The sequence below is a fragment of the Lissotriton vulgaris genome, chromosome 5 (genome assembly GCF_964263255.1).
Source record: "Lissotriton vulgaris chromosome 5, aLisVul1.2, whole genome shotgun sequence".
Lineage (NCBI taxonomy): Eukaryota > Metazoa > Chordata > Amphibia > Caudata > Salamandridae > Lissotriton > Lissotriton vulgaris.
Window position 1 is genome coordinate 1,807,758,624 of NC_141693.1, and position 27,431 is coordinate 1,807,786,054.

Genomic DNA, 27,431 nt, shown 5'->3' on the forward strand with positions numbered 1-27,431 from the left:
GTATCTTTTTTATTCATCAATGTCTGAGAAATGTTTAGATACTTATGATATCAAACTTAATTTTGCATGTTTTTTTTCATTACAACGCCCTTTCAGTGCAGCACTAATGCTAGGAATCATTGAGGTGATGAATACCCGCAAATTTAATAGAGATTGTTAAATGTAAAAAATATTCTGATGTCTGATGTCTTTGGCAAATGTGGGAGTACATTGGAAATACATGCTACATGGAATTCAGTAACAAAACAGTTCAAGCTATTGGCTGCGCTCCTTGGGTGCAACAGTAGGCACACCAACAGAACCCGCTGAATCGATAACTTGTGTGTGCCCTGCCGTGTGCCTAGAGGCAGGAATATAAGTAAACATTTCAGTGAAGCTTTCCTCAGATCGCTCGTTCACTCATCAGGTAATCAATCATTCCTGGCGTTGAGTATTATCCAATCTGATCCACGAATACAAAGGCTAGATACAGACCAATAGCAAATAAATCCGAAAGCTTCAGGAAATGCAAAATGAAGCAGTTGGGCTTTGCCTGAACCTAATGAAGACGATTCATGTCACTCCAGCGCGCAGGGCGACTTTTGCGCTGGTGGCGCAACGATGTTTGTTGGCGCCTCCCCATCCATGGTGGGGGTGGGGACCACCTCCACCCCAGATTCACTCACCACCACCTTTTAACAATGCCCCTCAACTCTCCATCACCCGCCTATCTTAGTTGCATTTGATTTGTTATATAGCGCCACACATACCAGTGTAGGGTGTTAGAGCACTCTGCATCACACACACATTACAATTATATGTGTGTAAATCAACGTATAGGAATTGCTACATAAGCTCCACCTGAACTGGCATCATGACTGGCAAGAAGTCATAATGTTGGAGGGACGTTTTGAACAGGGCATCCCTGACCCAGAACATGTTATTAAAAGAAAGATAATGCAAAGGGTGCAATCCGATGTCTTCTCAGGTTGTTGCAGGAAAGACGTTCAGCAAAGCGCGCTAATAGCTATGGGGCACCGAGTGGTATGGTAAAACGACCCAGCCCTACACCAAGGGAAGGGTCAGGTGTAACCCCAGGATTAGGGAGAAATGTTTTACCCTCTCTACCTTCTTTTCGCATTATTCACCAGCTCAATCTTTCTGTACTTTGCGATTATACTCTACTGTCAGAATGTAAATATGCATATAGAAAGTTCCATAGCCAGTCGATGTTGTTTTATTTAGCCTGTCTTCTAATCAACATACATGGTGCATCTCACATGCAAAAATTAATTTTATGACCCAAACCGAATCACTTTTTGTATCACGATTCTGTTGCTATGTTCAGCATTTCTTAGGTAAATGATTATTTGATGTTAAAAAAGAAAAAAACAAAGCTATAAATTGGCTTGATACATTTCACAGGTGATTTGGTAGTCGGGGTTGATACAATTTACGACTAAATCAATCCACCTGCATTACAATCGGCAAATGGCTGGAATTTTCAGGGCAAGGCATGATGACGCGAGGGCCAGGGTACTCCCTGAATGGATAGGCTGCTAATCGAAGTCAAATTCAAAACGGACCACATCGAGACTGTGTTCATGCAATTTCCTTGACAAATATTAACAAAAGTTGTAGGTTTGCACAACTAACCAGGATTCTTCTGCTGTTAGATACTGAGACATGGTGACATTTTGCGCACGTTAGAGCTCGTGAGCAGCAGGTTGACGCTCTTGTCAAAGAGAGAATTCACATAAGATCACATTTTAAGCATGCCTACATGTATCCTTTTGGACAGTGGGCAGGATGTGCACAGTCTGCAATAATCAATATGGCACGTGCAACATTTAATCCAATAGATACTCTCACTCATCTAGACATTTAAAGCATTGCTTCTAGCCACATTCAGATACAACATCACCAAAGTAAGTTTAATACAGGACTAAACCTTTAGACACAGGGAGACTCTGTCAGATCAACTGCTTGAAGCGCCATGAAGCCTTCAGGCGTGCATCCACATTCCAAGCACATATATATGCCTGAAGACAAACTGATTGTTCCTGCTTGTGACTCTACTTCACAATAAGGCAGAGGCACTATCTGCCTCTCTCAAATGTACACAACTCGTCGTCTCATAAAAAAAAAGTATGGGGCAGATTTACAAGAAAGTGGCGCATCTATAAAGCTACGTCACTTTCCTTGTGGCACCCTAAAAAATGCGTGCGCCACCATGGATGCGCCGTATTTACAATGCGGTGCGCCATGGCGGAAGGATTGACAGATGCGTCAGAAATTCTGATGCATCTTTTGGGGCAAAAGTCACGCATTGCTGGAGTTGTGTAGCAAGCACGACGCAACTCCAGCAATGCATTTTGTGGACTATTCCCACTACACTGCGTCACTCCTTACGCCTGATTCAACCACAAAAAGTGACGCAATGACAGCGCAAAGAGGCGCAAAGGGTTTCTAAATCTGCTCCTACGTTTTTATTAATTTGAAATGTAATTAATCTTTGTTCCCTCTGCTGAGGACGATACCAACTGCTCTCAGGCATGTATCAAAGTGGAGGCGCAAGGCACATATTCCTGGAACAGGCAACTCCCAACTAATAATGCCCTGCAGTGTGTGGGAACTAAGGCTATTAACACGTTTCCCTGAACCCCACGCACCACATGCACACACACCTGGGCATTCTGAAAGTCTATTTTATGTCTCTGTTATTTAGTGTGAAAGGGCTTAGCACCAAGGCAAGCAGCAGGATGTCTGCAAGTTTCAGCCTTTCTGTGGGCTGAGACAATTTTAGCATAATGTAGAGGCGGCCGGTGGTGCTTGATAGTATTTGCAAAAGAGCCCTGCTGAGTCTTTCCTACTTAAATTGGAAAAATACATTCTTTATATTAATTTCTTTTGAGTTGAATGACTTATTAAATTCAGATGCGGCTCCTCGAGGGAGTGCTGCAGGGCTGTGGGGCGGGGTAGGGGAGGGGCAGGGTTGGGGGTAGTAAACTCCGGAATTGTGTCGAACGGAGTTGAGTAAACAAATAAATAAATAAAAAGAATTACATTGCGTGTGCTGCAACGCCAAAACCTTTCTGAATTGGGCCCTAGACTTCAAGTCTAAATTTAGACTTCAGGTTTAAGATTGCAAGTCTGAATTGAGTCCACAATATTAGACCTAGAAATGAGCTGATGATGGCGAGTTTACTAATAAAGTGATTTGCTGTGCCTGTCTGTGATAATAAGTGCCTGTCTACCTGATGGTGTTGCGTTCACTAATAAAGTGATCTGCTGTGCCTGTCTTCCAGATACAGTCACCCTCCATTGACAATGCCAAGCTGGTTCTGCAGATCGATAATGCCAGGCTGGCTGCCGACGACTTCAGAATAAAGTGAGTAGGGTGGCGGGCGGCAGCAGGAGGGCTCACTGCAGCCCCTCTCAAAGGTTTTATAAATATTTCTATTAAGGTTTCCGAGAACACATATTCTATGCTTCACTTTTCCAATTCCAATTTAGTTAATTGTACTCCCAGATTTCTTATCATAAGGTACTGATGTGTGTTTGTTTCGCTCCACACTACCCTTTCTCAAGGATGAAAACGTTTTCCTGAAAAACATGCAACAACATTTTACTCAATAACTCTTTCCCAAGAATACACATGTCCCTATTAATATTATTGTTCTTATTATTGCAAATCAACGTCAGGTTTGGTTCTAAATGCGTTTCATGAAGAAGGATGGGTTGTATGAAAGAGGCACGACTGGATAAACCACGTGTGCCTCTACTATGCCGCCTAAACCACAAATGCGTCTTAACCATGCATTCCTTTACCATGCATGCCTTTACCATGTAATTTTGTGGTAAAGGCATGAATGGTAAAAGGGTATGGGTGGCTAAGTTTGTGACCCCCATCCCCCGCCCAAAGCTACAAACTCCCCCAAACCCTGTCGCCGCCCTGAGGTCCAAATACTCCTAACCCTTCCCAACCCCCACGCTGTACCTAAGCCTTAAACACTACCTCAACCCCCTCAGACCCCCTTGCGCTGTCCCTGCCCCAACCCCTTCCACTGCGCTTAGGCAAACCCCTATTTTAAAACTACCCAACCCCCTCCAGCCCTAAAAACGTCCCGCCTTCTTTTAGCCCTAAAATCTACCCTGACTACCCCTTCCCCTCCCCCTGCCCCGAGGCCTAAAACCCTGTCCCTTAACCTGACCCAGCCCAGCCCTACCCCAGCCCTAAAAACTACCCTGGCTACCCCTAAGTCCTAAAAAATACCCCAACTACCCATTCCCCCTTGCCCTGAGGTCTAATACCCAAAACCCCAAATTTAAAAAAAATACTAGATCCTCCCCCATCCCTTACAACTACTCCGAATCCCCAGCCCTGAAAACTACCCCTGACCCCCAGCCCTGATAACTACCCCCAAACCCCCAAGCCCAGAAAAATAGCCCAACCCCCCGCCCTGAAAACTACCTCCAACCCCCCAGCCCTGAAAACTAGCCCCAAAACCCCAACCCAGAAAAGTACTCCTGACACACCCAATCCCACAAAACTACCCTGACCCACACCCCAGCCTACAAAACTACCTCAGATCCACCCCCAGCTCACAAAACTACCCGACTCACCCCAGCCCACAAAACAACCCCGACATACCCCCTGCCCACAAAACTACCCCAAACCATCCCCAGCCCATCAAAGCACTCCATCCCCCAGCCCAGAAAACTACCCTGACCCACCCCCCAGCCATCAAATTTACCCCGACACACCCCTAGCCCACAAAACTTTCCGACCCCCCCCCCCCCCAGAGCTACAGCCCAGCCTCACTAACCTCACTGCGGAACTCTTCCTGCGAGGTCTTCCTGCTTTCGTCCAATTCAGCAAACAGCTAGACTGCGCATTGCCTTAATTGCGCATATGTGTGGTTAAGGCAAGCATGGTTTAGCTTGCGGAGTCGGAACACTCGCGGTTTAGACCGCAGTGTTCTGACTGTTCCCCAGAACGATGGCATGAACAGCTTCTGCTGCTCTAAACATGCAAATCGAAAATAAAACTGAATTGTTCACCTCTTTTGAAACTGTGGTCCTATATCCATCCTCTTACATGGGGTTTTAATTTTCTGACTATGGTTCAAAGCGAGAGGAAAGGGCTTACCAGAGGAGCCAAAATGTCTCTGAACAATGGCCCATTGAGATAATGGTACTGCTGGAAAGAGATCTTTCAGATTTTAGGAATGAATTGCTGTTGTCGACGTTCTATATTTAGTTCTACAGAGAATTATTTACATACCTGCCACCAAGTTTACTTGTCCTATTGGGATGTAGTCCTCCAAAGGGCCCACAGTTCCTTATAGTACATAGAATTCAGGGCTCACCCCTCCCATTGGACAAGAGTCACATAGGGCTTTGAGCGGGATGAAAAAAACTGGGGCAAGGGGATCTCGAATAGGGGCGTGGCAAACCCAATTATGAGCGTGGCCTAAACCATGGGGACTAGCATTGTGTGCTTATGAAAATCACGAGGTATCACTCAGCAAAGGATAATAAAAGGAAGTCCAATGCCTGGGGTACATGTTTGCTTCTAATGTAATTGAAGTGCAGCGAGCAGGACCCTGAATAAAGATACTTTGATAGTGGAGACCAAAAAAAAGTCGATGGTCCAGCAGGGTTTTGGCGGTGTGTTGGCATTTTTGACTTTTGAATATTTATTCCTTGTAGAGTTTCTTAATTGATCCTTTAATCCTGGTATACGTTTGTGACTTCCTTCAAAATGCTCACTTTTTTGTTCAATTAATAAATCAGGGGCTTATAAAGTGCGGCTATTCACCCGTGAGGGTCTCAAGGCGCTTGGGTGGGGCTGCTGGTCCCGCTGGGTGGAGGATCATTCGAAGAGACAGGTCTTGAGACCACAATAATATTTTAATGCTTTTATTTGATGATGCAGTGAAGCAGATACGTTGACTAAATGTCACTGCCAGTGGAATTTTAGCTTGTGGACTACAACCAGGACCATAAACCCTCTGTCTGCATTGAGTATGTACACAGAATTGATGAGTGGTGACTATCGTCTAGTTACTTGATGGAACAAATTTAAATATTCTCAGCAGACGGGTGGTCTCTCCCCAAGGTGCAAGCATGGCAAACCGCTAACACTAAGATTATACGTGTGTTCCTGGAGTATTATTAGTGCCTGAACCTGCCGACGAATGGATTATCTCTGCATTGTTCACCCGAGGCCTAAAGCTTGCTGTTCTGATGGAAGACATCATATATTGTAATGTCTGGTTGCCAATGCTAGGAAATGTATGTAATGTCACATTTTGTGTTTTACTTTTTTTTTTTACTATCCATGAAGCAGAGCAATGGGTTGCACCCATGGTATAGGTAGTTGACCATGTTCTGTAACAAAGTCTGTTGTTGATGGGTTTTGGTTGAGTAAATGGTGGTACATCTGTGTACAATTGAGTATGAGACACAAAAGCAATTAGCTCAAGGTGAAGAGAAAATGATAGAGAAGACAAAAATATTGCCTGCTCACAGCCAGGAAAAAAATAGGTGTCCATTTGAACGTAAATAAAGCGTAGAACGATGTGTGGACTGGTGGAAAAGCTATACATTCAAAACATAGGTGCATATGTACAAGCCCCTATCGCCACAACAGCGTCACTTTTACCGACGTTGTGGTGGTGATATGGGCTTCGCCTTATTTACAAGGCAGTGTTAAGCCACTTAACGTAGTTTAAGGCTGCCTCGTAAATAAGGCCCCCTTTCATGCTATGGTTAGCGTGAAAGGGGGGGCAGTGGGTGTTGAGGTGGGCGTTCCACTGCAACACTCATTGTTTTTGACGCTGCCCCCTATGTACAAGGGTGGGGTACATAGGAGGCAGCACCAAAATTAAGACCAGGGAAAACCTGGTCTTAAGTTGGAGAAACAAGAGAAATGCATGAATCCTCCTCATTTTTGCAGCACACATGGAAAAAGCAAAATGCCATTGGTTGTTTATGTGCGGGACTTACACATTTCCCACACCTCAGCACGAGCACTGTGGGGTGCATCCAAAGTTGTACATGGCGATTATTTGCCACCCCTAAATCTATGTCAGGAATATACAAACACTGGGACACACCATGGAGTTAGCAAGAAGAAAAGAAAAACAGCACAACATCCAAATCTTTGCTCAGAGTTGAAACTTCCTGGTGCTGTTAGCGCTGGGCAGGATCACGCAGGCTGGTACCTCAGCAAATCCTTTTGAAAGGAGAAACCCTTCCCCTGTGGCTGGATTTCACTGCAGTGTGCAGGCCGGTCACTTGCTCTGAAATAGCAGAGCAGGGTCGTACTGGTGGTTGGATGCTGCTGGTCCTCTACCGTAAGCTTGGACTCCAGTGGGCAAAGCAGGGGCATTGTGGTCCAGTTTGGTCCCAGGTGGTTCCAGTGATTTGATTTCCACAGTGGCTGGCACGAGAATGCTCTTGCTGCTCTGGCTTTACAGAAAAGGAATGGAAATCCAGATAGAAAAAGTCTCTATAGGATCCCCTTCGCGCCTCAACACTCACCTGGTGTGACGTCACTCGCAACTGCTCCATTAGTTAAAAGCGAGCATGTGCACATCTTTTTCACACTGGTGCGCATGCTCACTCGAAAGCCACAGTTTGTGGAAAAACTGGACTGTCTGTTCCAGGGCATGAAAACAGAGCCGAATAAGTACCAGTTTCGATGTCCATTTTTAAAAACTGCCTGTGTTCAACACCGGCAGGACCCGGCCGACTTAAAGCCCTGAGCTGCAGGGACTATTTCTGCTGGGATATAATGGACAAGCCCGCCATGCCTTCCGTTCTGAGAAGGCACTGTGGGTGGGCTTGTCCATTATAACCCACGTAGGGTAGGGCGTGTCCTCAAGGACTTTAGGACCAGTTCTTGAAATGGAAATATAGAAGTGCAGGTTCTAGGTACCAAAGTACCTGCTTGTTACTGAAATGTGCCAGTATTCTCCAATAAAAAGTATTATGCCTCTCTTGAGAAGTGCAGGTAATGTCCCTCTCAAAATAAAAAGGGCGGTACTCAGTATTGGACAGTACCTGCCCATTTAAATCGCTGTTTAGGACCCTGTCCAACCATCGAGACTATCTAAAAATGTAGTTGCATTTCAGAAGTTATGCCCAATCCTGAGCAGAGAAAGAGTTCAAATGTTGACGTCATATCTGAAGAGGGACTTCTCACATGTGGAGACAACCACCGCAACGAGGAGAACTTTAAAATTGCGGACTCTTCTGGTCACTGCTACCATATTTATTCTCAGTTTATAATCTGCATTGGAGCTGTGGTGCCTTATTTACAATCTATAAATCTTTCTTTCTTTCTTGCCTAGGTATGAGAATGAACTATACTTCCATCAATCTGTCCAGGCTGATATCATCGGCCTACGCCGGATTCTAGAAGAGCAGAACATGGCCCGGGCAGATTTGGAAGTCCAGATCGAAACCATGACTGAGGAGCTGACCTACCTTAAGACAAACCACCAAGAGGTATGGTATAAATAAAGACCCCACACAAGTTGTGGTGACCTGTGGAATTCCTGACGCCCAGCAAAGCTGTGGAAGCCAGATCAAAAGTAACTACTAGATTCAAGTCATCACATCTCTACAGGCTTAATGTTGTGCTCAAGAACTTTAGATCTTCCAATCATGCGAGTGTGTGTGTTTGCATCAATCAAAGAAGGTTGGAGTATAGCATGGTATGTGGAGATAACCCCATGTAGATGACAACTTCACAAAACGCGATGGAAGCAAATCTTATCCAGAAGATGACTTTTTAGAATCATTCAGAACTTCCGGTGGTTCTCTGGTATATTGATTCAATAGTTGTAGATATGGAAGTCGGGTCACTGTGCCACACACAGTTGTGTAAGTGGAAGTAAATTCACGATGCATAGTTGAGAATGAAGATCACTAGATGCACCAATGTGCATCTATGCACATGCAGCAAGAGGGTAAGGTAGTAAACAGGTGTGCAGCTTTCCAAACTCACTCAAGAGATAGAGAGAAATAGTGCCACATCCTACACCAAATACACCCAGCAATACTCAATTGTACACAAGTGGGCCTTTGACCCAAAGTTCAGAAACAACACAGCATCCTCATACCATTTATACACCTTCAAATGGTGTAAAATACAATTTAGATAAAATGCCTACACTGAAAAGACGGTCCTTTTACAGTCACCCTGTTGACTGAGGGCACTAAAACAGACACAGGGATCTGATGAACCCTGGCAGGGAGCCTCGCATTGTGCCACCAATTAATAAGAGGAGAGTGGATGCCAGACTATGCACTAGAGGACTAATTGTGTAGCGTCACAGCACTGTCTGCCTGCCTTCCAAGTTCTCTTCGTGAATTTGGGGCGCCCACAATTGTGGAGGTGAGATCAATGGACTGGAGGCTCAGCTTGACATTTCCAATGTTCTCACCTGTCCTCATAGCGCGTGAACAAAGAGGGGGGTTGCATGGTCAATATATCTGAGGACGTGTATGGCCATTTTCCATGGTATGTGGACTTTGATCCAGAAATATGATTTAGTGAATTAAGTGCTTGTTGCTGGGTCTGCTGTCGTCTGCAGGTCCATCAGACCCAATCCAGATGCGCCTACTAAAGCTTTCATGCTTCTGGTAAATCGAGTGCCCCAGTATAGCACCTGCTGTTTACAGCGCATAGAAATGTTAGAAGTGTGGCATGAGAGCTATATGTAGGACAAGCTATTACATTCTCTTACACGTAGGAGCAGATTAGAGGGAGCAAGGACCATACCATGAGCCTTATTTACATCATAATTGATTTACAGCTGTACGACTGCCTTACTCCAGTAAATACGAGTAACTACGAACTGTGAACATCTGCTTTTCATGGGTGCGTAACTTACACGCTTAAGTTTACACACAAGTTAGTACTTCTAGGTATGTTGCAAATGAGTGGTTAGGGGTATCCAGTGCAAATGTATCGAATATTAATGTGCAGTTGTAAGTGCTTTTGTCATATATATCTGCACACACTAAAATGTCCAGTCCCAGAAGTGTGAACGCAGCACAAATCAACCAAAAGCCCCAAGGCGGGAAGGGAAGAGGAAAATACGTATAAGCATACAACGTAGCAATAATAATAAACATAATATTAATATTAACAACAATAATATTAATAATTATAATGAGAATAATGATAATGATGATGATTATAATAATAATATAATAATCATGATGATGATGATGATAATACTAATAATAATGATAGTGAGGATGATGATGATACATAATAATATTGATAAGAATTATAATATTAATAATAATAATAATAATAATAATAATAATAATAATAATAATAATAATAATAATAATAATAAGTATGATAATAATGATCATGATAATAATATTAATAATAATATTCATAATAATATCAATAATAATGCTTATGCTGATGATAACAATAATAATAACGATAATGCTAAAAATAAAAATGATGATGATAATAATAATAATAATAATAATATTAATAGTTGCCACGGTTTTGGCATTACACGCACTGTGAATAAAATAATTGACTGTTATCCTGCTCAGTGGTGCTTATCTAACCCACCTCATAATGATACGAGGTTGATCCAGACCTGTCAAGGTTTAAATATGCGGACTTCATATCGCAGAGATGTCAGCCGGGAGGGTTTAACACAGACTTTTGGTTTAGGTGATTATGCTCAAGACGCATATTCCCGGAATATTTCAATGTAACAGATTTGTATTTCTCCCCTATGCTATTCCCTATATTACTCAATTCCTGTTGTCACTTTGAAATAAAATCTGTTGAACTAAAATAATGATAACAAGATTATATTTGGCATTTACAAAATATGGGCTTATTATTCTTGTCCTGCTAAATGTTACTTGTGTCATCATCCTTGACAGGATGGGAGGACCACCTTTCGGTTGGCCACAGATATGCACATCGTGCCAGACCTGGCTTGGTGCTTGTCCGAGCGGCTTACGCTTCCAGATATAGCTCACACATGTTTTTCTTGTTACAGGAGCTCAAGGAGCTACAGGGCCAGGCTGCTGGCCAGGTCAATGTGGAGATTGATGCCGCTCCAGGGGTCGCGCTGACCAAGCGCCTGAAAGACATGAGGGCCGATTACGAGATACTCACTGAGAAGAACCGCATGGAAGCCGAGCAGTGGTTCATCCAGAAGGTACCATTCGGGAAGAAAGAAAGGGGTGTGGAAAGAGGGGAGGAAGGAAGATGCCGCAAAGGTCAATGTTCCACACTTGCTGGGCCAGCCTCCTGTCGCTCCCATTGCACATACACAAATGCTTAGTCTAGGCACTCTTCTCACTATATCCCTCTCTGCAATGTTGTCCCATCTCTCTGTCCGTCAGCCTCTACTGTTCTCCACCTGTATGCCTCTTGTGGCATCTCTGAGCCCACCCTCCGGCCACTTCTTAGTGTTGACTCCCAGACCCTTCTATACCTTCTCCACTCAGATTCATGACTTTGGCTTCTCCTCCTATCTGCAATCAGTCCTGGGTGACCTCGCAGTCTCATCACTTCAGCTCTAGCATCTCTGGGATTCTGCCTTCCAAGCTCCCTCTCATGGACATCATTAGGGGTCGCCAGGGGTCCCAGTTTCGACCCCTGGCTTGCCCCTTGCAACCCGTGGCAACCCCTGATCTTAGAGGTGGCAACATCAGTGCCAGGAACCCAGTGGCAGCTCACCCTCATGAATGAATGTTGGGGCTCCACTTTCTTTGTGTTCTCTTAATTTTTTTATGACACTAATCGTGAATAATGTTTTATTATACACCACTAGTGTAATAAAAAATGAAGGACAGTTAGCTGGAATATGACTTTCCATTGCAGCTGTGGTAATTAAAAAATAAACCTGCTTTTTAAATGTATGTTGTGTCCGTGCTGTTGGGTGTGTGTTTAAATAAGAAAGGGAGAGTGTTACGTGTGAATCAGTGTGTATGTGCAAGCATATGTGTGTGAGTGAAACTGAAGAACACAAGGTGCGTGATGTCGCTTCCGCTACCCTGGATTTTTGGTGAATTGGCTTCCTGCTCCCTCTCTCCATACCAATCTCCAGCCTTCTCTTCCTGGTCCGCCCTCCCCAAGCGCTCTCCTTTTCTTAGCCTTAGTACACTCTCCACTCTCATCTAACTTCTCCTCAACTCCTGAGGCACAGCCGGGAGCTCTGTTTGAATCTGTACTTTTAAAAACTTTGTTTGTGTGAAATTGATTTTAATAATTTGCGCACTTCTCCCTCACCTGCTAGTCTGGTTGGGGCACTTATCCAGAACCTTTAACACCCGTGCAGCCGATCTGAACGCTGCCACGGGGTAGGTAACCGCCATCACCGCCATCAGCGAGCGAGCCTGCTCACAGGCCACGCCCACTTCATCAGGCCACGCCCACTTACCAGGCCACGCCCCCTGCGACTACGTAAAGCGCCGACGCTCAGCCTTCCCCAGATCCTGTACTCCTGAGGCACAGCTGGGAGCTCTGTTTGAATCTGTACTTTTAAAAACTTTGTTTGTGTGAAATTGATTTTAATAATTTGCACACTTCTCCCTCACCTGATAGTCTGGTTGGGGCACTTATCCAGAACCTTTAACACCCGTGCAGCCGATCTGAACGCTGCCACCGGGTAGGTAACCGCCATCACTGCCATCAGCGAGCGAGCCTGCTCACAGGCCATGCCCACTTCGTCAGGCCACGCCCACTTTCCAGGCCACGCCCCCTGCGACTACTTAAAGCGCCGACGCTCAGCCTTCCCGAGATCCTGTACTCCTGAGGCACAGCCGGGAGCTCTGTTTGAATCTGTACTTTTAAAAACTTTGCTTGTGTGAAATTGATTTTAATAATTTGCGCACTTCTCCCTCACCTGCTAGTCTGGTTGGGGCACTTATCCAGAACCTTTAACACCCATGCAGCCGATCTGAACGCTGCCACGGGGTAGGTAACCGCCATCACCGCCATCAGCGAGCGAGCCTGCTCACAGGCCACGCCCACTTCATCAGGCCACGCCCACTTTCCAGGCCACGCCCCCTGCGACTACTTAAAGCGCCGACGCTCAGCCTTCCCGAGATCCTGTACTCCTGAGGCACAGCCGGGAGCTCTGTTTGAATCTGCACTTTTAAAAACTTTGTTTGTGTGAAATTGATTTTAATAATTTGCGCACTTCTCCCTCACCTGCTAGTCTGGTTGGGGCACTTATCCAGAACCTTTAACACCTGTGCAGTCGATCTGAACGCTGCCACGGGGTAGGTAACCGCCATCACCGCCATCAGCGAGCGAGCCTGCTCACAGGCCACGCCCACTTCGTCAGGCCACGCCTCCAAAGCCCCTCTTCCTGTATAAAATCATGTGCAGCACCAGGACGCGCAGCGGACGGGCGCAGCGGGCGCAGTGGGCGCGCCGTCAGCGCGCCAAAGGCGCGCCAAAGGCAAGCCCGTCTGGGCCCGTCAGGGCCCAGCCGGACCCAGGCCCAGTTACTCTACCCATTTCTCTCAAGAAATGCCCTGCCTACACCCGAGATAGGCTTCTGGCCCTAAATACACAAAAACATCCCTCCTGCAATTATACCCATATGGGCGATAACCCATTTACCGGCTGCAGTCTCTGCAATCCTCCCGGCACAGACTCGGAACACAGTGGCCTTCAACTAGGTCTACTCAACTGCAGGTCTCTTGTTAAACACGCCCACGAAATAAACCTCTTGATTTTAAACCACGCTATGGATATTCTGTTTCTCACTGAAACATGGCTCACTCCCAACAACGGCCCTGACATTGTCAACGCACTCCCTCCGGGCTATCAAATCTGCTCTCTGAATAGACCACGTAGTAGAGGAGGCGGCCTAGCCATAATATTCAAGGATGCCTTCACCTGCAGAATTTCTGATGGCAACATCAAAGACTGCGAAAGCTGCCACTTCTCCATCCAAATCTCTCCAGTAACATCTTTGTCTGGTCTGCTTGTATATCGCCCCCCCCCCGGCCAACTCGCAGAATTCCCCAGCAAGCTCTTGGACCATATCACCCTTGAGTGTACGACCTCCTCGAATTATCTCTTACTAGGGGACCTCAATCTCCATTTTTTGGACCCAGTCGACACTCAGGCTGCCGAACTTTTACAAGACATCTCCTCCATTGGCCTCAGCTTAAAGAACCCACAGGCCACTCACGACAAAGGACAGTTACTTGACCCCATCTTCACAAATATTCAAGATCTGAACACCCGCCCTCACCTCCCCCTTCCCTGGACCGACCACTTCCTGGTCCCCTTTGAATGGCACATCAACATTCCCCCACCCCAACCTCCCAAAATCAGAACCCTTATCAGACGTTGGCACAAACTGGTCCCAGATGAATGGGCAGCCAAACTTCGGGAAGATATCCCCCCCCTCTCAAGACACCATTACTGCTGATACTGAGTTTAATACATGGGTCACCCAATCTCTGGATTGCATCCTCCCGAGATCCAGCACCCTCAAACGTACCAAGAGAGTCAACCCCTCTCCCTGGTACACCCCCGAATTAAATCTCTTACGGAAGGATTGCAAGAGAAACGAACGCACATGGAGGAAAGATAAGACGGCAGACAAGAAAGACATATTCCGTGCCTCCCTAAAATCTTACAAACGGGAACTCCACAAAACCAAGAGCGCATTCTACGAAGATAGAATTAAAAACTCCTCCTGCTCGGCCCATGAAACCTTTGCCATTCTTAAAGAACTCCTTCATGCTCCGGACCCCCCTACGAAACCTCTGGATCCTAAAGCAGCGGAAAGTAAATGTATTAAACTAGCCACTTTCTTTGACGAGAAAATTCAAAAAATTCTCGCGTCCCTACCCCCCTTCGACGCCGGCCATATGGACGGGGACCCTTCCATCTCTCCCCACTACCACACCGATGGCCCTTCTCCCATTCTCGACACCTTCGGCCCAGTATAAGCATGGGCGGAAAATCCGTTTCGCTCGCGGATTTTGCGGATTTTCGGTAAATTCGCAATCCGCGAGATTCGCGAATCTCCCGCAAAATCCGCAAATCCGCGAGCAGCGGATTTTATGGCTTGCTCGCACTGTTCGCGTGAGTTCGCGGCTTCCCAGTACAACTTCGCGCCCCGCGAATAAGCGCAAAATTGCAGAAATACGATCTTAGCAAAACTGAAACTACTTACCAGGTTCAAAAGTTCAGGCTCATCATTAGTAGCCATTTCCTGTAGTACTTCCTGAGGGGCCCCTCCAGAGTTCAGTTGCCAGTTGCAACTATTATGTGACCCTGCTCTGAACCTCAGAATAGTTACACATATGCCACAAAGGTCCTGAATTACAGCTAAGGGAGACAAGCAGGAGCCAGGCTGGAAGTTCAAATCCATTAATCAGCCCCTAATTCATTATTGTCAGTTGGGGCAGGGCAGGTGTTGTAACTAATTTTGCAACAATGAAAGCACTTAGCAAGTGCAAAAGATCACTAATCAGGAAGCACTAAGGAAGCAGGTGCCAGCTAAAAAAATATTCTGTGACACATTAATCAGCCCCAAATTAATTCAGGTCACTTGAGGCAGGGAAGGTGTGCTTGCGTTGCCACAATAATGTACACTGACTGGACAACCAGAGGGTGCTGTGATGAAACAGAGGGTGGCATGGGTGGGCCAGAGGGTGGCATGAGTAGTCAGAGAGTGGCAGTGGTGACAGAGAGTGGCAGTGATGAAGAAGAGTGTCCCAAACAGGCTGGACACGTAGAAACAACAAGTTCGCGAAACATGCGACCCGACAGGTAAGTTCGCGTTTTGCGAAATTGTACAAAACCCTTGCGAACTGGCAGAAACCCGCCCGAACACAAAAAAAAATCTGCAAATTCGCGAGAATTCGCGGATTTTGTGGATTGCGAGTTCGCAAATCCGCAAAATTCGCGAACGCGAGATTCGCAAAATTCGCCCATGCTTAGCCCAGTATCCACGGAAGAGATAGCCGCGACACTGGCCACAATCAAAAGTGGCTCCCCTAGCGACCCTGCCCCGCTTCGCTTCCTGAAAAAAGTGTCCAACACCATTATCCCTCCTCTCACGTCCCCCATCTACACCTCCCTTTCTCAGGGAGTAGTCCCTCCAAGCTGGAAAGCGGCGGTGGTCAAAGGTCTTCTAAAGAAACCTTCACTGGACCCCCTGGACCTAGCCAACTATAGACCAATCTCCCTTCTCCCAGGAAACAGTAAAATCACGGAGAAGCTAGTGAATAAAAAACTATCACTATTCCTAGAGAGCAACAACTTACTCAGGAACTCCCAGACAGGTTTCCGCCCAGGCCAGGGCACCGACACCACCCTCCTGGCGGCAGTGGAGAAGGCCAGAAGCATTCTGGACACAGGAGGATCAGTGGCAGTGATCCTCCTGGACCTCAGTGCGGCCTTCGACACTGTAAACCACCACACCTTAATCCAACGACTGGGAGACATTGGAGTAAGGGGCACGGCCTTGAAGTGGCTCACGTCTTTCCTAGATGGACGCTCCTTTCAAGTCTGGGAAAATGACAGCCACTCCCCCGCAATCCCCCTCCGTTGCGGAGTACCGCAGGGCTCATCTCTTAGCCCTACGTTATTCAACGTTTATATGTCCCCGCTGGAGAAATTGGTCAACCCGTTCGGCGTAACGATCATCAATTACGCCGACGATACCCAGCTGGTGGTAACCCTCTCACACCCTCACCAAGATCCCTCTGACCTTCATAGCTGTCTCACCGAAATCCACAGCTGGATGAACACCTCAACGCTGAAATTGAATTTGTCCAAGACCGAGATTCTGCTGCTCGGACATAAAGGGCCCTCCTTGCCGCCTAACATCTGGCCCGACTGTCTAGGTGACCCCCCTGCACCCAAGGAGGAGGTTAAGAGCCTGGGCGTATGGCTCGAAAAGGATCTGAGCTTCAGAACTCAGGCCAAAAAGACGGCAGGAATATGCTTCAGACTCCTCAGGGCTTGCAGAAAGGTCTTCCCCCTGCTTCCTGCCACCTCCAGGAAACTATTGATCCAGGGCTTCATCTTGGGGAGGCTAGATTACAGCAATGCATTCTACCTGGGTGCCCCTGAAGCTACACTCAATACCCTGCAGAAAATCCAAAACGCCGCGGCCCGCCTACTTACTCACACCCCAGCCAGATCTTCGGCAAAGCCAGCTCTGAAGCTTCTTCACTGGCTCCCAGTCAGAGAAAGGGTTGCTTTCAAAGCCCTCTGTCTGGCCCACAAAACTCTCCATAACAAAGGTCCACCCATCCTCAAGGAATTCATCACTCCCTACAAAGCGTCTAGAGCCCTTCGATCAAGCGGAGAGAACCTCATCACTGTCCCCAGAGTTAAAAAAGCTCGGTCTGGAGGACGCCGCTTCTCGGTACACACGGCCAAACATTGGAACAGTCTCCCCCGGAGACTAAGAACTGAACCTAACCTCCTTCAGTTCAGGAAGGCACTGAAGACCCTTCTCTTCCCCTGATTCTCAGCCCCTTCCGTTGCTGACCCCTCCGGAATTCAGGTTCAAGCGCTGGGATGCTCAAGGGTTACTACGCGCTCTACAAAAACCTTAAATAAATAAATAAATACCCATCCACACTGCTGTGTCTCCTACTTCACACCGAGATTTCCATGGGCTTTCTTGGTGCTGTCTAAAAGATGCTTTATTGTTCTTCAATACAATAGCACTCATACAGTCGACCTCAGAAGGATGGAAGTCTGTCTGCACCTGTTGGATTTGAACCTATGAATCTGGGGTCAAGCAGGTCCTTTTGGTGACTGCATTAGTATCGAGCCTTAACTGGGTCATCATCAGACCATTTTCTGCTTAATAGACTCAAATACCATGATCGCTCATTGTTTTACACTCCTTCTACTTCATTTTAATTCTGCGTTTCCACCCTTCTTGTTTCAAGCTCCAGAATTTCCTTCTTTCTCTAAGGCACCGCTCCAACATTCGAGATAAGGACCTTATGCGCTTCCTTTTACGGCATGTCACATATAATCATGTTGTTCTGTTCACATTTTTCATATTATTATAATGCACCAAGCTTTTAAAAACTGTAGATAAATCTTTTGACAACATTACTACTCAGCAGTAATAAGGAAATGACATACTGTACTGTAATAAATTATTACAGATAAGCTGTGACGTGATATTTTAACCAAATAAAAGTTGCATTCTGGTGTTTATTTTGAATAGGACATGTTACAATGTACTCATTTACAATGCATGCCATTACAACACATTTTTTACAACGCAAAATCCATTACAGTCAATGTTATTACAACGCAAGCCATTACAAAAGCCAACAAAAGAGAAAAGGAACTATGCATGCCATTACAACACATTTTTTACAACGCAAAATCCATTATTGCCAATGTTATTACAACGCAAGCCATTATGAAGAACCAAATATTTACAATACTCCTTCTCAGGGGTCTTACCAATAAGTAGTCCATTCAAGAGTGGCAAAGAAATCAACACAGAATCTGAAATATGAAAAGACATCTTTATTATCATTAATTGTGAGGCTCCGTCGCCCAGCCACGCTTAAAGCAACTGGATGAGAGAGTCTCCCTGCATGGCCTTCGCACAGGCCTTTTATACAGAATATTTCGCCTTAAGCACACATTCCTGCTTTGAAGTGCATTATGTTGCAAATTCCCAGGACGTGCATACAAAGCATCACTTTCAAGATAAGTCCAGGCTAAAAAAGGATTGCACACATGCTTGGTTTCCTGTTCCATCAGGCCGGACAAACCCACCATAAAACCTTCAACCCAGATCGATGAACATGTTGTAAAGGAAAGGCAGCAACAGATGGGACGGAGATAGAAGCGGTGGGAATGGTGCCATAAAAGGTCGGACATGTCCTGCTCTTTGAACTTTATTGCGCCAGCTGCTGAACAAGGAACTGGCTTGGGAGGTTAGCCTCAAGCAACAGGGTCAGCTGTCGTCAGGTCATGCAGAAGTCAGCACAAACCCATGCTAAGGTTATGTCCTTTAAATGCTTGCTCTGCCATGGGGAAAGCCTACTGTAAGGGCAACGAAATAACATGGCTGCTATTTACAAGATGAAACCCAAGTGTTCAATACAAAACCTTCAAATGCACAGTGAATCCATTGGTGTAACATGATGAAAATACTCATGAATAACGCATTCGCCATTTGCGGTTCACTGATACCAAATTCATAACAGAATCATGACATTTAAAACACAGGTTCAGAACGCCCAGAACCACAGAGCATCCTTTTGCCCTTACATAGGCAATAACCTATACTCATGCTAATTCTGAGACCATGGCTATATTCATCACTAGCTGGTGTTGATGTAAATACTGTACCAAAGGAATTATCAGTAAACTCTGACCTAACCAGTTCATGTTCAGGTAAAATATGAAACTCATGTGAAGAAAAAGAAAGAGTATGTTGGGAAGTTGGTGCAGACGTCAATAGTGTAGGGGGAAACATACCAAAATATAGTAGCCAATAAAATACATTAAAGTATTAAAATAGATAGAGCTATACTGCACTTAGAGAACAATATTCTATAATGTCTGTTTTTCATCTCTTGCTTTTTATCGTCATTCCTCAATACAATCTCCATTTTCTAATGTCGCTCACGCAATCTTGGTAGAGTACATCAGCTGTGATTATTAGCAGGTCATAGGGACACTGCAAGTCCTGCAGGCCTACTGCCACTACTCAGGTCACAAACTGAACCGTTTGTACTCCTACGTGACCCTGCAACTGGCAAATGGTAACCAATCAAAAATTTAACAAAAAACCATAATACAATTCAGCAAGGGAAAAAGAACAACAAAAGGTCAAATGCGTAATACTTGCACAGTCCTAAGCAGACAGCAAATCCTAGAATTATCTAATAACGTTTTATATAGCTTCCTATGCATTTCAGTAATTCATTATATGTTTAAGTGAAACAATGGTGTTCCTGATCAATGCTCTCAGATGAAAAAGGGATACTCTTCCACAGAGAGTGGACTTTATTCTGCTTTTACTAAACAGAAATACTTTAAAACAATGCCAGCAAAGCAGCAAAAATTATTTTCCAAACTTCAAGTCTATATAAGCTCACAAAAAATACCCAAAGTCCATCAGATCCGCTTCCAGTGTACTTCGCGTTGGGCCTCTTCAAGTCAGGCCTTTCATGAGGAGACAATACTGTTTAGTTGGAGTGCCGCTCGGGGAAAACACTCACAGCTCACTCGAAAGTCTCAGTGTTTCAAAACAATGCACCAGTGTCTCTTCTTGTGGCAGACACTACAAATGATGTGCTGTTTATTGATCAAGGGCACAAAGCATCTCGTGCAGATCCAAGCACTATTTAAAAACGACCAGCAAAATCAGCAGCGCTTTCAGGCTCCAACACTCATTATTTAGTGTCAGAGGACGCTCAAGCTGCTCTCTCCTGGGCACCAGAATGTAGTGCCTTTTTCTAAACGTGGATGCTCGGGTGCACTGCCGTTCCACTGGTGCAAAGCAAAAGTGTGAATGTGCCCAAAACTCGGGCCAATGGCTCAAGGGAATGTACACTGACAGAGGTTTACCAGCACATAACAGGTACAGAGCCCAAACAACAAATAAACGAATCAGCTCCTCCTTTCTTCTGCAACGCCTTTCGCAAATCAACTGCCTTGCTTTGGAGGTACCACTGATGTCGCGCTGATGATCGTTGTCCCGCTTCGCGACTTCCTTGTTTGCAAGAAGTGTAGAGCCAGGACATCTGTTCATCTTAGAGCGGTCACTGATGGGGAGTGAGCTTAGTGTTGATCACAGGTCTGCAGGGAATCACTCTTCCTTTAACTCTGGAAGACTCAGCAGGACCCTAGTGATGCAGGATGTGTAACACAATTGTTAGTTTCCTTCAAATCAAGCACAAAAGCAATTCATGTGTTTTAACAAAAGGACTGGCAAGCAGGTGACCTGCAATCTGCAAGGGAGTGACAATGTGTCATGGGCATAAAATACAAGAGCAAAGGCAAAAAAGGGCAAAACAGTATCTTTAGAATCTTCAGTTATGTTCTTTTCATTATTCTCTGTCATCTATAGCTACACAGGAATTCTATCAAGATGAATTTCCTCACACAGTGGCATTGTCTAATGGGGTAAATACATGTGTTCCCTCAATGACTAAGCCTAGGTGTTCCTAAATTCCTTATCTAGAACATCTCGAATAGAAAGATAACATCATTCACATTATCAAAGACATGAAGAAAAAGTCCCTTTAAAAATGTGCATTAAGTGCACTATGCAATACAAAAGGCTAATGATCAAATGTGAAGACAAAGAACAAACACTAGAAAGTCCTGGTATTTGCATGTTTAGAACACATCTAATCCCACCAAAAATTAAAGCAGCAGGAACACAAGAAAGCTGAAAAATTAAAAATAGACATTGGAACCAGGCTATCACTACCTTGACAGTCAGTCTGAAATTTTTTTTTACCTGACATGGGGGGAAAAAAACATTTTACATAACATGGGGGGTCCCTAATACATAACTACGGTCTAGAAGTGTACACATAAACAATACACCCATAATGATAAATGGGCTGACTGGTGAAAGGAATATGGGAAAAGGGGAAATGGAATTAGGACACAACTAAAATGCCTAATAACTAAGCATAATGCGACATTGGTCAGGGGCGGAACAACAAAAGAAAAATCTATAGGAAGAACAAGAGTGTGCTTGGGTGCCTCAGGCATGTAACACAGCACCAAGAGAACGGGGAATACACAAAAGACCAAAGTTACACAAATTCTAATTCTATGTTCCTGTTCTCTCTTCAGGGAGAGGAAAAAAATTAAACCTGGCTTCCTTTCAAGGGGACAAAAGCCATATGCTATTTGAGAAACAAAACATGATTAAATAACGCAATATAAAAATTAGGTCACCGTGAGTCACAGATCTATAATTCTATCCTTAGGTCCAATCAAGGATACATAACAATTTAGGGCTGCCTATTCCTTTAAGGGAATGTGCAGCACGTAACATCAGGTGATACACTTTGAACCTGTTATATTTGTTTAGTTATTTATTTTCAATACAGCCAAATGTATAGCCAAAGGTAGGCATGCACTGGTAAAAGTGCTGCCATTATTCCTCACAGTATGCAAACCATATCTGTGAAATTTATCATTATACCAAATTCATCCAATAATTGTGTAGAGGTACATATCGTCATATGGACCTCTTCAGAACACAGGAGAACTTGTGATGGTAACAACATGAACAAAACATACAAAAATGCAGCACCATGGCATGTGTATTTTATGCACTTTAAACCTGCAGCAAAAAACCCAATATTTGGGCCTGTCTAAATTGTCAGGTCCAAACTCCATACAAACTCTACACCCTCAGTTTGACATTGAGCACAACGCAGTTGTCGGTCCATTGTCAAATATAATATGTCATGACAGCTGTAAATACCTCAAACAGAAACATGTACATTTTTTTCTGTGAAAGAAATGACGCAAAAACACATCTTTTGTCAACTAGCCAAACTCACGTGTCTTCTCTTCCTTAGAATAATCCATGAATAATCTGTTGGCAAAAACAAACAAATACACAACACAACAAAAAACATTGCAACATACACAAAAAATAACTGTTTATTACTTAACTGTTAATGAGCAAATCTGTATTGAATGTAGGCCTGTAACCTATAACCTTCAAAATTGTGTGAAAAAGGCTGCATGTTATTTTTATCTAAAACTGGATGCATCATTTCGTTTTCTGTAAAATAAAACACAGCTAGCAAACATTGTAGCAGTCCTGCCAAGCATTTAACACGATGTTTAAAGAAACCCCTTTTCATCTCCCCATTTAAATCAAGGTCCTTCATGTTACCACGGTGAAACCAGAAACCTCAGAAACCTCACCCTTAGCAGCCCGTGCAGAGAGGTCATTCTGCATTCCTTGGAAACAAAGGCCTAATTAAAAGGCTGTAAATGGCAACACATGAGGGGCCTTCTCCATAATTTATGGGGAAACACTTAAAAGAGAACATCTCGGCGCGAGCGCGCTGAGCCAGCTGTTGCAGATTCTCCCAGCCCCCAGCTTCTGCCACAGTGGAGCTGACAAAGCCAGTAGGCTGGATCTAATCAACAATAATCCGAGCTATTTAAAAAAAAAAAAAATTCTCTTTTTAGGCGCTAAAATGATCACTATTCCCATATTATTAGACTACATTCACTGTCAATTTGTCTCAAAAGCTAAAGACACACAGACCAGTTTTTTTAGAGTAATTACTTGTTGCAATCCTATGGCACACACTTCATCAGTGTTAAATAAGCAAACTGTCCGTAGGCCTATCTTGAAAGTAGAACCTCCAATCCTGATATTAAAACGAGCCTGTGTACTGGCACATTAACCCACTGAATCACAAGAAAGCACAACCTTATATCAAAACCTAAATGCATGCATTTGCTTAAGGCTGAGACACTTTAAGGAAAGCAAAAATGCAGTTTAAACAGTGAATTTACTCAAAATCGACTTTCTGATTTTGGGCATTACAAAATGAATTTTTTACAATTTTCTTGCAGAATATGGATTACTAGAAAGTCTATTACATAATCCAAGAGTCAGGTATCTGAAAATAATAATTTATATGTTATAAAAATGAGCTTGCTTGCGCCTATGGCAAGCGAATTTATACAAATGAATTCTTGTCATTTAAGTGATGCAACATAACGCAAATCACATTTTAATGCTAAGAGGTCATAGCATGAGTGTTACGCTTTATGAATATTAAAAAACGATTTTGGTAGCACTAATTTTTATGAATTATTTTTCCATAATTAATAATTTTTGTCTTCTAATAAAACCCAATTATTTCTGTTTGTGATTGTTTTTACATATAAGAGCCCGCTACATCCCTTGCCTCTTATTGACATGCATTAACTCACAAACCTTAGCGCATATGCCTAATTTAAAAAGCGTCACATTCTGCGTCAATTTTAGGGCCTCTGTCATGTAAAAGGGCCGTCATGCAAAATTCCACCCGTGTTGAACTACAAAAATTGCTGGCTGAAGAAACATTCCTATGCAAATATATTACAGCTAAAAACGTTTTGCCTGTAAACATTTAATACAGTGCATGTAAGTGAAAACGCTGTAAATGTATTTATTTCTGCAAAAACATGCAATTTCGTTTTTGGCTGGGGCCTTATTTATACCCATTAAATGTGAACCACACACATTGTGCTCATCTCAGACATAAACAGAAAGTGTTGAAAACATTTAGGACACACAATGCAGCGCTCTCCAACCATTTCTTGTAAACCGCGTCGTCGCAATGTACAACAAAACTCACAAACAAAATAGACATGTAAACACACATTTTAACCACGCATTCAAACACACATTTAAACCCACAAATCAACACTCAGAACGAAAACAGGACAGTCCGGACTATACGTAGCTGTAAGTCATATTTACAAGAAACACTGCTCAACAGTGTAAAAACCAAAAATACACTCAATTCACTAGCTGCAGCTGGCAGAACACCAAAAATCGTTCTGCATCTCCATTCATAAAATTATACAGAGTAAAGCATCCTTATTATGTATTATTACATATTTTAATTCCCTGCGGATACAAAATCACCAAGGAAGAAATATGTTTGTAAATCTAACCTATTTAGATAAACCGGTTAATTCAAACGTATACAAAGTTGGCCAATACAAAGCTTCAAATTCGCTAAGATCAGGCATCTTATAGCTCACTAATCCAGCATCAAACTTCAAGGGTTACGGGATTTACCAAGTCCCTGCAAAGAACAAATACCCTCAGTTTTTGGCGTCTGCAGGCGTCAAATAACACAACAACAACAAAAACGCTAGCAAAGTGTCACCGACAAAAACACTAGCAAAAGCGTCAACAACTAAGGACTATGGGAGCGACCCACATATACTTATCAAAGCTATACCAAACAAATAGGTGTCCAAATTCTAACTGCCAATTTCTAACTGCACTAACAGTCTCTTTAAAAAAAACGTACACAAAAAGGGTTGCTCAGTCAGGAGTGACATCTTTTGGAGAGTTTTAAGTCAGAAAAATCAAAAATATGCCAGGCCGCAAAGACAGAGAATCCCCCAGAACCTCCGTGCACAGAGTACCTCTTTTAGTAGATTCCTGTCTTGCCTTCCCCAGCATAATTCTATTCTCTGAAAAATCTCTCCTCCAGGTAGTCACTTCCACGATGATGCCCCACATTGGGCGCCAACTGAAGAACCAAATATTTACAATACCTCTTCTCAGGGGTCTTACCAATAAGTAGTCCATTCAAGAGTGGCAAAGAAATCAACACAGAATCTGAAATATGAAAAGACATCTTTATTATCATTAATTGTGAGGCTCCGTCGCCCAGCCACGCTTAAAGCAACTGGATGAGAGAGTCTCCCTGCATGGCCTTCGCACAGGCCTTTTATACAGAATATTTCGCCTTAAGCACACATTCCTGCTTTGAAGTGCATTATGTTGCAAATTCCCAGGACGTGCATACAAAGCATCACTTTCAAGATAAGTCCAGGCTAAAAAAGGATTGCACACATGCTTGGTTTCCTGTTCCATCAGGCCGGACAAACCCACCATAAAACCTTCAACCCAGATCGATGAACATGTTGTAAAGGAAAGGCAGCAACAGATGGGACGGAGATAGAAGCGGTGGGAATGGTGCCATAAAAGGTCGGACATGTCCTGCTCTTTGAACTTTATTGCGCCAGCTGCTGAACAAGGAACTGGCTTGGGAGGTTAGCCTCAAGCAACAGGGTCAGCTGTCGTCAGGTCATGCAGAAGTCAGCACAAACCCATGCTAAGGTTATGTCCTTTAAATGCTTGCTCTGCCATGGGGAAAGCCTACTGTAAGGGCAACGAAATAACATGGCTGCTATTTACAAGATGAAACCCAAGTGTTCAATACAAAACCTTCAAATGCACAGTGAATCCATTGGTGTAACATGATGAAAATACTCATGAATAACGCATTCGCCATTTGCGGTTCACTGATACCAAATTCATAACAGAATCATGACATTTAAAACACAGGTTCAGAACGCCCAGAACCACAATTACAACGTGTAATCCATTACAAAGCAAATTACTATTCTAACACCGCTGGGGCGTTACTTTGGGGAACGCCTTGTAACGGCATGCGTTGTAATGACATGCGTTGTGATGGATATTGCGTTGCAAAAATTGCGTTGTAGTGACACACGTTGTAACGTGTGCCTTGTTAGCGATGTCTCCCGTTTATTTTCAAAGCATGGTCTCAAGATTGCTTCCCTGCATCTGGAACAATAAGACCGTTTTCATAGCAAGGAACAAGAGACCAAAGGGTTAACATGGGAGCTATGGAAAGATAATGTAATCAGGTATAAAAGGAACAAAATACCTGCTACTATACATTGTAAGAATAATACATGTCACATAGAAGCCCATGATATTATAAAATAACTAAGGGCCCAATTTCAACTTTGGAGGTGCTGCGCTGGCTTTCTGCCGGTACAGCCCTGCCAAAGCCGCAGAAGGACCGCCCACCTGCTTACGAGTTCAACTCGTGCAGGCGGACGGTCCTATTGCCTTTCCTCATGATGGTGTCCTGAAAAAGGGCACCGCAATGGGAAGAGCAAAAATGTTTCAGCACGGCATGGACTGCAAAGTCCATGCTGTGCTAGAACTGGAGGTGCAAGTAGTCAGGGGGTCACATGTTGTGCCCCCCTGAATGCACCCCCATAGCAGGCGGGCATGGCGGCCCTTAACCCCTTCCATGCTCATGACGAGCTCAGCTAGTCATGAGGCACAGTTGAGCTGTGCTGATGAGGAGCTGAGCTCGTCATGCACCAGCAAAATGGCAATTTTCAGCACAGGGGAAAAATAACCACAGCAGCGATGTGGTTAATGGCCAGGTTTGTTTCCTCCCCACCCGCCTTTTCATGGCGGGCTCACTGCCATGAAAAGCTGGCAGTCTAGGAACTCATAATATGCTCTGCGGGACTGGGTCAGCATATTGCATTGCCCCCTCTGCAGCGCCACCACCAGGGAACTACGGCTTTCTGGCACAGCCAGTGGTCCATCGCCGGAACAACTCGGAGAGTCATATGCCAGTGGACGGACCACCGCCACTGCGAACCTGGAGGTCCATGAGCCGCCAGACTCGTAATCAGTCCCTTAGCTAATAGCCTTGCTCCTACTTGTCAAAAAGTCCTTGGGGCAGATTTACTAGAAACTGACGCATGTGTAGAGACGCGTCAGTTTCCCTGCGCCAGCCTGCGATACCCTTGCATCACCATGGATGCGCAGTATTTTACCATACGGCGCACCATGGTGCAAGGATTGACATGCGTCAGAAATGTTTACGCATCTGTTGGCCCAAAGGTCACGTACTGCTGG

At 44.4% G+C, this 27,431-nt stretch overlaps 1 protein-coding gene across 1 annotated transcript in view; it reads left to right on the forward strand.

The window, feature by feature from the left end:
- The window catches only part of LOC147717244 (keratin, type I cytoskeletal 16-like), a 39,524-nt gene that overhangs the window by 852 nt on the left and 11,241 nt on the right, over window positions 1-27,431 (forward strand). The window contains exons 2-4 of the mRNA XM_086924191.1: window positions 3,288-3,370; window positions 8,343-8,499; window positions 11,040-11,201. Coding sequence (XP_086780317.1) covers window positions 3,288-3,370; window positions 8,343-8,499; window positions 11,040-11,201 — 402 coding nt within the window. The remainder of the gene's footprint in view (window positions 1-3,287; window positions 3,371-8,342; window positions 8,500-11,039; window positions 11,202-27,431) is intronic.